We start from the raw sequence: 13316 nt of genomic DNA on the forward strand, positions 1-13316 counted from the left end.
TTGGTAGGAGGTAAGACCTTTCCCTTTCAAAGCAAATGCATCAACATTAAGAGTCTGTATCCCAAAATTCACACATAAAACAACTTCTGCAGACAGCAATAATAGCAGGCATGAAGTTTCAGAAACTGATGACTAGAAGATCTGATTAGGAACAGCAAAGGTTTTTTTTGTTTGTTTCTTTTGTTAAAAAGGCAGATACAGAATAAGGACAGGTCCTGATACAACATGAGCGATTAATACTATTAAATAAGAATGAGGAAGTAGAAGTCAGCAGCTTTTGCAACAGAGATAGGTTGGTTAACCTCCACAGAGGCCTATGGACTACGATCTGTGCTGGAAAAAGGAGCACAGCAGCAGCACTAAGTTTCACAGAGATAGAATTTTACTTATGGTCATCTGCTGACTGCAAAAAAAAAATGAAAAAACATAAAAGGTCAAAGGACAATAAACAGCAGAAGAAATAAAATGAACATGGGATTATGTTTTGTTGTTGTTGTTAAGATGGAAGGTTCAGAACGATGGGTGCTGGACATCTTAAAAATAAGAAAAATTGGAAGAGGCTCACAGAAGGGCTACAGGCATCACTGAAGGGTAAAAAGCTTCTACCCCAGGAGACCCAGCGGATTAGGACTCCTCACGTTCAAAAAAAAAAAAAAAATCATCTTGAGCAGCATGGACAAGCATCAACTGTTCATTGTCACTTCCAAAATAAGAACTGGGCACCACTGATTGAAGCTGATGGGAGCCAAGTTTAAAACAGAAAAAGGCGTTTCTTCATGCAGTAGATAGATGACCAGAGTGAAATTTCTTGCCAAAGCACACAGCAGATGCTAAAAGCTTACATGGTCTCAAGGGGAGACAGCACAAGTCTTGGAGGACAGAGCTAGACAGAAACCATACCTGGCTCAGGATACTCCTGGAATGAAAGCAGCTGTAAGCCAGAGAGTACTCAGAGAGAGTATCACATATACTTGACTTCTTCTTAGTCCATCCTAGAAATTTAAATTTACTCATGACCACCACCAGCAACAAGATATTGTGTTGGACAGTATTTGGTCTGAAACAGCAGGGACACGTTTACAGAGATGCTGCTAGCAAATAAGAGCTTATGAGAGCAAAGCTGGCAGGGCTCAGTAGTTGCTAGGTTTTAAAAACTGAACTTCTAATCAAGAACAGTAGATAAAGACTTCAGGAGAACAGTGTAGCTACTTCTAACTGCCATCCTACTGCTAGTATTTTCATTTCTTATCTCTAAGTCAACCATACAACATCTGATTTATTTCCTTCGCATAATCATTATATTTATACCTTAGATGTATTACACAAGAGATACCTATATGAAACAACACTAAAAAATTGCCATCTGATTCCGCAGGTCAGCCTTTCTGTGTCTGCCAAAAGCCAAACATCGGATCTGTAGAATCCACTAGAGAGGTAACAGCTAATAGGTTCTCTGAAATGCTGGGCAGGAACACAAGCTAACCAGCCTAATAGCTTTGAAAAAATGTATTTTTTCTTTAACAGAAATATTGCCCATGATGCAAGTGATATGCTAACCTCAATGAAAAGCAACTGGTCCTACTGAAGTGAAGATTGCTTTATGAAGCACAACAATGGGACAGAACCAGTTGCTATAGCACTGCAGCCTGTGTATCTTCTTTTCATAAAATTTTTTGTTTGACTCATCAGTTTGATAAAGTAACTGCTTCCAAGAAGTCACATCTTATTTATTTTTCTGCAGCTTGAAAAATAGACAAAGATTTTAGTTGGAAGTCAAGAACCGAACCACATCCTGTACAACAAAGTAACACATGCATCTATTTCTTTTACACAATGTGCATCTTGCAGTTGGACTAAATCAAGACAAAGTACACGCATACCTACTCACATATAGTAGGTGGGACGGGGATATTTTAATCAACAGTGGGCAAGTAACTGAACAGCTACTATTCTAAGCTCTCGTAACTTCGTATCACAGCTGCAGGTAAGGGCAATACAGATCAAATACCTTAACCCGCAGAGATAAGTATACAATAGTTATTCCAGATACTTACGAATTAAAGGCATCATGTAAAAGCTAACTTATAATCTTGCAAATCTCTCTCATATAAACAGTTTTAAAAGTTAAAGAAAAAAATATATGCAGATCCTGGCAAAGCAACAAGCACCAGAATCTCCCATTTTTCAAATAAATTCCATACAAACGAACTTGTTCTGCAAGCACAAAAAAAAAGTGCTTAATGTCTTCCTGTGGGGAATAAAGACTTCTTCACATAAGCTTATTTACATTACATTTATCCATTCCAAAAGCCAACAATCTTCACTTTACTGCAACTCCCTCAACAACTGGATAAGTAAGCTATTACCTTGGTTTAGAAAGCATTTTAAATCCTCCCCCTTCAGTTTCACAGAGCAAGCATCTGAAGACATTCTGAAAGGGCAAAACTTGGCAGAGGGCAGAGGCTACGCTCCTCCTGCAAGAGGACTGCGGAGTGGAGGAATCAATTACAGTTCACACGCAACCTCCGAGTTGCTCACCATCACAGCATAAACAGGATTCAAATTGTAGCCCTGAGCAAAAGCCACACAAATAGCTGCGCCAGAAGAAAAAAGCTCCCCTCCTGCCCACCCCCATTCCAACGCAACCTTAAAACCAGAAGTTGGACAATGGGCACCACAACTTTTAAATTGAATTAAGAATCATTTTTCCTGGAGACATTACCATGCACAACTGACATTTAACTCATCAAGAAAACAATGAATTGTCCAAATTCCTCCACAAATCTCTGTAACACAAAGCTGATCGTGTTAGGACCCACCTAACTGTGAATAAAAAGTGGGCACAGATTTGAGTTGCAAATTTTTTTTTCAAGAATATAATTAAAACTTCCTTTGACCTTGTTAATAAGGATACTAAAAATGTTAATTCTTAACTAAATGGGTATGCTAAGGTTTGTTTCCCGTTTTTCTTCCTTATGCCTAGCCAATGACTAAATTATCAGGACATTGTGAAATACCAATAGATTTTTTCCAGTTATTAGTCATTATGGTAAAAAAAAAAGTGGCAAAAAACAAAACCCCACAGGCATACAGATTATTACAGTTCTCTTATCACTACAAATCTGAAAGTTCCTATCCTCTGTTACCTAGTAATTAATTGGTCCCAATATCATACTTCTGCTTTAGAACAGCTTCAGAGTATGATTCCTGTAAGAAGGAAAAACCTGAAAGACCAGCTATGAAAGAAAGGGAACACTTATTTCAGTCCAAATGTTAAACTGACTGGCTAGAAGAGTGTAAGTGTCACATAAAGATGGAAATTAAGTACGTGTGTATTTAGGGACAGAAGTAGGAAAATGAAACATGGATTTACACTGATGATTATGCGATTATGTCAACAGCAGCCTAAGAAAAAGCTCTCAAAACCTCCCCATTCACAAACCAGAACACAGGCAGTTTTAGCTTAGTCAGGCTCATGCCTACAGAGCACTGCAGCCAGGGAATGTGCCATCAGCTGCTCTCACTAAGACTGTCAGCGTTTAAAACTTTTTGCTGTTAAACAGGCATAATTCATCCTGACCTAACGGCAAGCAGAGACGTCAAGGCACAGCGATGCTCCAATTAATGCACACTATTTCTTTATTGCTAGAAACATGTTTTTGTTATGTATACAAAAATGGCCTATAAAGTCAGGCATAGAAGATGCTTCTAAGTCTACCAGCTAGGACGTGAAGATTCACGTTCAATACACAGCTACCATTGCACGTCTTTATTACTAAAGCATTTGTAAACTCAGGCTAGAGAACAAGAAGTCCACGCACCGTCCTTTGTAAACAAGGGAAACATATGCAATCCGTGCTGTACCACTCAGTCCCATTACATTTTGTTTCAAACAGCAAGATTTCCACTACAAAATTTTTAATGTTATTTATAGCCCTCACACTAAGAAAACTTTTCTTGGGACAGTGATTCTTTAATTTCACCTTTTCTTTGTAACAACGTTTTATACTTTAGTTTACACTTTTGTGAATATACCTCATTTCCTATACTGAATGTAAAGCTGTTCAGTCTGATAAAGATTTTTGCAATAATAAAGTATTAAAAAACACTGCTGAACTGTGTGTGTACCAGATATTTAAAGTCTTCCAACTATACCATCAACACAGTAAACATGGAAAGAAATTTCTTCTACTCCCTCTTCACATTCTAAAGAGACCATGTACATTTTAGACGAAAAGTCATTGCAGAGGATTTGCCAACCAAGGTTTTGAAAAAGGAACATGAAACTGGAAAGAATTTTTTGAGATCCTATGAGAAAATGTACCTAGAATTAAAGCTCACTTAGTGAGTTGTGTTTCTTTCCTTTCCTTTCCCCAAATAATTCCATTTTGCATATATAACCCGTGCTTGTTTGCTTTCAGATAACATACTACTACGTCACAGACGGCTAATTTTACAACATATCCAGAAAAGACAAAAAGTTTACTTAACATTTCGGTTACAACAGGTAATTAGAAAGGGAAAGGCATCCTTCAAGCAATAACTATTTGAATAAACTCATGTACTGCAGACAGACTACCAACAAAGCTCTCCATAAATCAGAACTCTTTGGAGATAAACTAGCAATAGTGAATGACCTTTACTTGACTTCCCTATAAAAAAGTTCAGCAGGAAAAAAAAAAAAAAAAACACAACTGGCTTCCCAACCTCAGTGTAATAATCAATAACTAAACTTACTGCTAACACCAATTAAAGTTAACAAACCGCATGCCAGAGTCTCAACAAAAGGGATCTGGTCTTTCACTATGACACAGCAAAGTCTCATTAGTGAAATTAAAGCAAAGTCCACGACTGTTTTCAGGACAGCTTTGTTTCCTTAGCAACTGCCATGACTGACACGCAGCACACTGGTAAAGGTCTTACTTTACAAGGCAGCTTTATATTACTAGTTTGACTTAACCAGCAATTTAGAAAACCTAGCTCTACTTGCCTGAAACACCGCCTGAAGTAACTTTGTTAAAACCAGATTAAACACCAGCTGAGCGAATCCCAGAAAAGAAACTCCAAGAAGCACTTCAGGAGGCCGTGAAATAGGGGCACAGACTGGTTATGCCTTCTGAAAAACCCTGTTTGCCAAAACTCCAGTGTTAATTAACAAACATATATATATATATATATATACACACATATATAATTATATATATCTGTATATATACACATATATATAAGGTACAGTGTTCATAAAAAATACAAACTTCCCCCATGCTCTAGATTCCTACTTAAACACATTGAAATATATATATTTTATCTGGTAAATTTCCAAATATCCCCTTACACAAAAATGAAGTTTAGCAAGCTGGTTGTGAGACTATGTCCTGCCATTACATGGCATTTATCTGCTAACATTCCAGCACAGCCTCCTCCCAAGAGCGTTTCACATTATGAAAACTCCTTGGACGTCAAGTTTCCTCTGCAGACAGTCCTGTCTTTCTTCCACGACGAGATGCTATCCTGTAGCATACAGCAGGCTGGGAGGCCTTTGAAAAGTGGTGGAGTTTCCCTGTCGCGTTTTGGAGACCTTCAAAAGCTGCCTGGACGTGGTCCTGGGCAGCCTGCTCTGGATGTCCCTGCTTGAGCAGGGCTTGGACCAGATGGACCCAGAGGTCCCTTCCCACCATTTTGCGATGCTGTGATCCCAGCCACATCCTAGGGACACCCGCCAGAGGACGGCTGCTACTCATAGAAGATTCACGTAAATTTCCCGCATTCAACCAAGGGAAAATTTCTCTAGGAATTACTGAAGAAATTGAGTCATTTAAATATTAGGGGGGTTACATAATCACGCACAGCTTATTTGGAAGGAAAAAAAAAAAAAAGAGGGAACAACTTTTATATAAAATAGCGGAAGACTGAGTTCTGTCATTAATGAATTTTACTGCGTACGTGTGTTTGGACTGTACAAACAAATGCAAATACACTGCAATTTCCAAAAACATTAGGAAACAAAACTGATAGAACTGAGCAGCTATCAGTTTCAAAAGGTTCAACTAAATTGAATTACATCATCTGAATTTGTTCCCAGCTGTGAAGATAAACACATGCAGTGGTCTGGCCACATATAAAAAGAGGAGAAACATCTCTGATTTGGCTCACATCTCTATAGCCATTTACCTCATTTTTGTTTTTTTTCCTTTCGTTGGCTGGCAGACGGACGATACGTCTAGTCTTAATCAAGAGTCTGACCGAAGTTGCTTGCAGTTAATACCAGAGTAGTTTTAACAGTTAATCTTGTATTTTAACCCTGAGTAAAACACCTTGGTCTTCTGGGAACCATCCAATAATTGCTGATGTCTGATATAGAAAAATGTTTCTTTGGGAGCAAACTAGGAACAAGTACTCTAATTTAATTTTCACATGACCCAGCTCAGGTCCAGTATTTCAGCATGCCCGGTGCCCAGTAACTAACAAGTTACTTTCTCTGAAAGTCTACTGTAAAGATGGGCAAACTGAGTGGAAAAACCCACTTTGCTTGCTCTGTGCTAGCTTTTAAAACTATGCAGTTGTTGTGCCCCAAGTGCAGAGGGAAATGGAGGCTTTGCGTATGAAATTTTAAACCTACTGATTTTCTTCATTTGCAGAAGAGGAGAGATAAGGAAACAAGAGATGAATCTTATAAAAAGGAGGTCTGAATTTTGCCACATATTACTCAGAGTTCAATTGCATTTACCCATTAGAAATAATTTTTTAAGAAGTGGTAGGGTAGTGTCTGTCTTGGATTTATGGGAGCTTTCAAATTAATATCATTTTATTTTACTGCTTTCTACTGAGTGAGAATTTCCATATTGCGGCTGATGAGTTACAGGTTACACTATGCTACAAACCAAATGACTACTAAAAAAACTCCTATAATTCTTTGTCATCTTCAACACTCAGGAGAAAGGGTAAAGGATAAGAGAGTCCAGAAGATACTCATCTTGATTTATATCAAATTCTTGTTTGTCTTTAGAAGGGGTCAAGACCTGAGCAAACAGAAGTGGTTCCATAGTGGTGTAATTGCTCCCATGGAGCTTGATGCTACTACTTTTAAACAAATACAACCTGACAAAATCTTTAATAAGTGGAATAGAAGAAACATATTTATAAATATAGAATTCTGATTAACCCTTATAAATATAGAAATCTGATTAACCCTGTATCAGAAGCCTCTTATTACTGATCAGAGAGACTCTAAGATTTCTCATTACGAAAGACTGGTTAGTAAAGAATTTAGTTGCTACATTACAGCTTTTAGACCCCAGTAAGATAAACTCATCTCAAATTAGACATAAGAGATAGGTATGCATGTCTATAAAACAGTATTATATGTTCCAAGTATATAAACCAAAAGAATTCTCAACAGATAAATAAGTAATAATTCTGACCAACTCCATAACAGAAATTGAACGATTTAGCTTTTATGTTTGATACTTGAAACAACCACATTTTTCCACATTAACGTAAATTGTGTTAATACAATCTTAATTTCCTAAGTATGCCACTGCTTTCTCTCTCCAGTGCATGTATTCGGATCCAATTTAGATTTGTAAGAACTATATTCATCATCTTCTACAGTTGGCCCATGTTCCCCTACAGCACTAGCAGCTCTCAGTGGAGGTTTGATCCAATGCTTTTCAGAATTCATGGAAAAGTTCCAGTAGGCACTGAATCAGACACTATAAAGCACAAAGATCATTTTTAAGAGATATATTGAGAGGCAAAACCTGTGGGAGGAAGAAAGGTGCAGATCAACAGTCAATTAAAAAAAACATCCTCAAAGAATTTAATTATCTTAAAACTAACTACAGAATCTATATTTGTCCCCGGTTCCATTTTTTTCTGAGAATAATTAATATAAACACGCTTATAAATAAAAGGGAAATATGCTAATGAAAACCACAGGGTACATATTTTGTTTACCAAAAAAATCACATCAGCTTAATAAAACTGTTTTTGGAAGAGTCCTGTAAAATTATCTTGTATGGCAGTATATAGAATGCAAAGATATTATCAGTACCTCTGCAATTTTTCTTAAGCAAAACAAAATCAAACACGGGAAAAGCACCGTGTGCCATTTCTTTCACTGATGCCCACCCAGTGAGCTGGCTGCATGTTCTCTGAATTGAGAGAACTGGAGGTGTGCTTTCATCCTCCTTCCAGCTCAGGCTCAGTACTAAAACAAATAACACGGGCTTGCCCTTCTTCTTCCCTTTTAAAGATATGGAAATCTTTAGTACAAGTGCACGTTCAAAAATAGTTTTTCATTGTTCTTTCACAAAACAAACTTCAGGTTTCTTCAAGTAAGAGGCAGAAGGAAAGATATACACTCAAGTACTTGGTCTTCCAAGACCAAAAATCTTAAATTGCCAAAAAACATACAACAGTATGTTCTACTTCAAAAGCATTTTAACTAATATTTCTCTTCTCTAGCTACATCCTGAAACTGACAGCGCCCATTTTCCGCTGCACAAGTCTCATGGAATTTTTTTAGATCAACGATCTCATGAATACTTTCATAAAGGCAGAAATCACCAATATAAAAATGAAATGAGTTTGACATATTACAAATAGAATTCAGCAAACAGAAAAAACTTAAATTTCTTTTTAGCTAACTATGAAAAAGCAGTCAAGCCTGCCAAAAGCAGTGGTTGCAGTTTTGGTTTCCAACAGTACACCTCTTTTAATGCCAAACTTGCCTAAACTAAGGAACCACAAACAAAAGAGTTCCTATAACTTATGATTCCAAATACGCAATGCCCCAGTAAATTTAGGTATTCAACAAAATATACATCTGTGGCAGCAGTTTTTCCAACAAACACTTTCTGCCCTGGAAGGTTAGAAGGGTGGGGAGGAGAGGAGGAGGAAGGGAGCAGATGATATTGCTGAAGCAGTTGGTTCCAGACAGGGGCAAAAATAGCGATGTGAAAGAAATTTAAAACAGCATTGCTGGTTATTTTTCATGTATGACATAATACTCTTATACACACAGAGTCCCATGAGTGAAGGAAAAAAAAAAACAACATTGCTCCCTGTTATCTTAAAACCGTTCGGTATCTTAAAACCATTCAGTTTCACTCCATATAGCCATGGCTCTGTGTGGAGTAAGAAAGAGATGTGTAACAACGATCTATTTTTAAGGTTTCTGCCAGATGGGTAAACACCTCAAACACGCCCACAGATACTAATGAAAACCACCTTGGCCTCCTTCAGGAAGTCATTCAACACTTCACAGAAAAAATAGGAAGTTGTTGATAAACTGCTTGCAAGAACTACTTCCTGTAGGAAAAGTAATTACAAGACTTGTTTGCTGGACAATCAGTTAACTTTTCCCCACACTACAAAATGTGAAGTATTGCATGACCTTGGTAAGGATTAAAAGCCTAACACTGAGTTAAAATGGCACAAGAGTAATTCCAAAATTGAACGGAGCTCGTATGCATTTCTGCTTTGGGGAACTGCCGTCTGCTCCTCCCGTGGCATATTTTCTTTTGCCTAGAGAGTGATCCACTATCTTTCTCCATAGTTCACTGAAATGTCAACCAGCAGCTGGCTAACAGGAAGTGGTTAAAAAGCAATGCAGTTGACATCGCCACAGAAACCAAGCAAGTCTCTTTGACTGCATGCTTAAGAATGGGCTAAAGCCTACCGCACAACAATGCCGGGATGACTCAGCTATGACCACTTAGGAACCAGGCAAGTCTCGACTAATAAGTTCTATTTAAGTAGCAGTTTCAGTAAAAAATAGAATTAGTTTTACCAGCTGGATAGCAAGTGTGTTTGAACTCACTGGCCAAAGTCATCTGCATTTTCATTAACAGAAAATTACACTCGAGAGTCCTCCTCATAACAGCAAGATGAACGCTAATGAGTGGAAATCATACATTGGCCATTCATGCATAAAGGGGACTGTTTATCTAGATGACAGACTGATTTACCAGAATAATTCTGGATCACTCTACACTACCACTCTCACCCTCTTTCAATAGGCACTGATAGGTGTGTGGCATGTATCTGGCCCATATACACATAAACACACACATTTATTAAGCCAGACAGGTATTTCCCCCCATACTTACTGTTTTTTTTTTTTAATTTATCTCTTTGCACAAACCACTATCCATGCGGTGCTTTACCTTTTGATCAGTGGAAACGACTAAAATCCTTACAGTATTAAGTACGAAACTCACTTCTAAATTACTCAGTTCGCAATGTAGCGTATTATGATAACTATAACCATAAGGCTTACTGACATCTGGAAAAAATCTAATACTGTTACCTATTCTGCAAAGATCTTTCTAGAGCCTGATTACCAGACCGTTCATGGAGTGGCTACAGAACAAATGGAAACAAAGAGCAGTGCAGCCAATCCAACAAAAAAGCTGAATACTTGGAAGAGAGACCAAAAATCAGCATAGAAGGAACCACATTAAATTTATTTAGCATCAGGAATCTCAGTCCTCATGCTCTGAGCAAAAACGTGAGGTATAACTAGACAAGACATGATTTTAACAAGTTTGCACATATGAAATTGAACTTATCACTCAACAATGAAAAAAGCTGCTGAAATACAAACTTGCTACTTAAAATTAATTCTCAAAAATACTTTGGATTTCTTAAACATACAAAGAAAATATTTTGCTAGTACTTAAAAACATTGGGTGTTTTTTTTCTTACAAATCTTTATGAACTCCAACAAAGTTGGGGGATCTCACCTGTAGATAGTATTAAACAATCTTTAAAGAACCAGAAATGTATTTCAAAAGTGTGAACAGAGCCTTCAGAACTGTCCTCGTTGGCCTCTCCATACCATGGCATCACCCAAGGAAAGCCAAAAGAAAACAGCCCATTAAGCTGTTTAAAATCTCCCAAGGTCAGCATGTGACCCAGCAGAGAGAGGTTCAGAAAGTACAGCCTTTATTTTTATTCCTAACAACCTGGTTTGTTTCCACTCCTTTCCCCTTCAAGACACATCCTTCACAGCTAGCAGCTCTTTCAATCATTTACTTTGGATGTCTGCTCGAGAACAAACGATCTTGCACATGCAGATGAGTTTGCCAGACTTGTGTGTACTTTCCAGTCTCAGGCTCTTTATTGTTCTTGCTGAAACCTGACCCTTTGAAATGGATACCAGAACACCAAGAAAGGACAAGAAACTTGCAGAAAAAAAGGAAGAGATTTTTTTTTTTTGTGGTAATAATGAAGCTGCACAAAAGCTTTCCGAGATCAAAACTTTCACTCTGATTTCACCTGAATAAGCATAATTTAAAAAACAACTCTTTGTGTAAAGATATTTTGTATCTCTTAAGTTGGTCTACTTTCTGTAAAAAAGACAGCATTAACAAAAACATTTGTAACACTTAAAAAGCAAGTATATATTTTTCAGGTTTCCTAAGTCGCTCTTTAAGAGCTTTCACTAACACAGTCAAAACAAGAAAGTTTGCTTTTCATTTCAAAACTCAATCTGTGCTTTCCTCAAGGCCCAATGAGCTACCAATCTCAAATGGCATAAACTCACATTGTTCCAAGAAATTCTACTTGTGCCCACTGAAGTTCACACATTCTAGAATATGCTGATCTGTTAAACTGCACCAAAGAAAATACCACATCTTTGACGTCTTTAGGTAATGTTCATTTTTGTTTTCCTAACGCAAAATGATAGCTTTCAAAAGTAACATTCAGGCTTAAGTAATTTCAGACAACTTCTGTAACCTATTTTTGGTTTTAAAAAGTGACACTAATTTCTCTGTATGAAAGCACCAGCACTATAGGAACAAGGAAGTTTTAAGTTCTGTGATATCCATTCTTACTGCAAACAACGTAAATTAGTTTTAAAAACTATAAACTACTCAAATACTTCAATCAAATGGAGGTATTAATGACAACATTGTTTTTTAGCAAGAAAGGTAGGAATACAGATGTTTTACTTGGCAGAAACAAGTTTTACATAAATAACATACTGTGCTGCCCCTCCCCTCTCCCAGCCCTGAAAATGACACACAATGGGTTATTTAGAGCCTTCCAGTTAAATAAAAAGTTCAAAATATAGTCAAAATATTTGAGGGCCAATTATGCGTCATGGTGGGCATGCTTGCAGAAAGAAGGACAAGCTCCTGCTGTTTCAGAAATGGCAAAAAAGAAAACGCTCCCTGATGGACTAGCTGTCAGATGGCTGGCATATGTAACCCCTCCTCAGTTACAGAAAAGGTGATACTAATTTCACTGTGTGAAAAAGCCACAGCAGTAGGAACAAGAAACAATGTTAGAAGTTCTGCAATTTCCCTTTCACTGCAGGGAACGCAGATGAGTTAAGAGTTACAGACCCAAGTACTGCAATCAAACACATATTAACTTCCTCATGAGTAGAGTAGGCAGCAATGTTTTGACTCTCTACTTACACAATTGTACTTATTGACAAACCAAGAGGTCCTGATATAGTCTCACTATAAAAGTCTAAAGTTAATCTGTGTTTTAAATCTGTATCATAAAAATAAGGTAAAGTGTATTTTGACCTGAATGAGAACTCTGGCAAGATCCAGCAGATCCAAAGGTCACGTTGTTTAAAAATCACAACATGCTTTTCACTGAGTTTTTTAGTATACAGTATAATGGATGACATTCTTCAGCTCAGATTTAGATAGGATTCACAGAGCAACATACAGCTTTCAGAAACAGTAGTGCTGATGTGGGAGAAATTCCTCAGTGGCAGGATCTCCTCTCCTACTACACATAAGGAATGTGTTTTCAAAATAGGTATTTTAAATACAGTTAACTTTACTAAAATTCCAAGACCTTAAAAAAAGAAGATACAGCTAACTGGAAACAAGTTTTACTTACTTAAGAAAGTATCTCTGTCCAGATGGCGTCTTTGCCATCTCCCAACCTGGCGGCAAAGGTACATCATCAGGGATCTCAAAGGAAGACTGGCGGAGATGTTGAGAAGAGGGAGCTCCGGGTCCAGTCACTACTCCGGAGGGTGTAAGCGTCCCTGGAGAAACGGCTCCCAGCTGCAGCGATGCTGGCGAGGAATGAGCTCGGACATGCTGAGGGGTCAGGGCTCCTGCTGTCCCTGCATCAGTGCTGGCCTGTCAGGAGTGAACGTATTCGCCGTCAGATTTTTGTACTTTAGCAGAAATACATCTGTTAGAAGACATTTCACATTAAGTGAATCTTTCAGAAGAAATCCCAAAGTTAGTCATTTCCAATGCTCTGCTCATTTTGTGGTTGTTGCTATTCAATAGTCTTGAACTGGGTTAGTTAACTGGCAGAAGTCCTTGTAAAAG

General features: G+C 37.7%; 1 protein-coding gene across 8 annotated transcripts in view; it reads right to left on the bottom strand.

Moving 5' to 3' along the window:
* The window catches only part of YAP1 (Yes1 associated transcriptional regulator), an 88327-nt gene that overhangs the window by 72237 nt on the left and 2774 nt on the right, over window positions 1–13316 (bottom strand). For all 8 annotated transcript variants that reach the window (XM_035328040.1, XM_035328046.1, XM_035328056.1 and 5 more), the window contains exon 2: window positions 12871–13118. In XM_035328040.1, the coding sequence (XP_035183931.1) occupies window positions 12871–13118 (248 nt within the window). The remainder of the gene's footprint in view (window positions 1–12870; window positions 13119–13316) is intronic.

Source organism: Oxyura jamaicensis, chromosome 1 (genome assembly GCF_011077185.1).
Source record: "Oxyura jamaicensis isolate SHBP4307 breed ruddy duck chromosome 1, BPBGC_Ojam_1.0, whole genome shotgun sequence".
NCBI lineage: Eukaryota > Metazoa > Chordata > Aves > Anseriformes > Anatidae > Oxyura > Oxyura jamaicensis.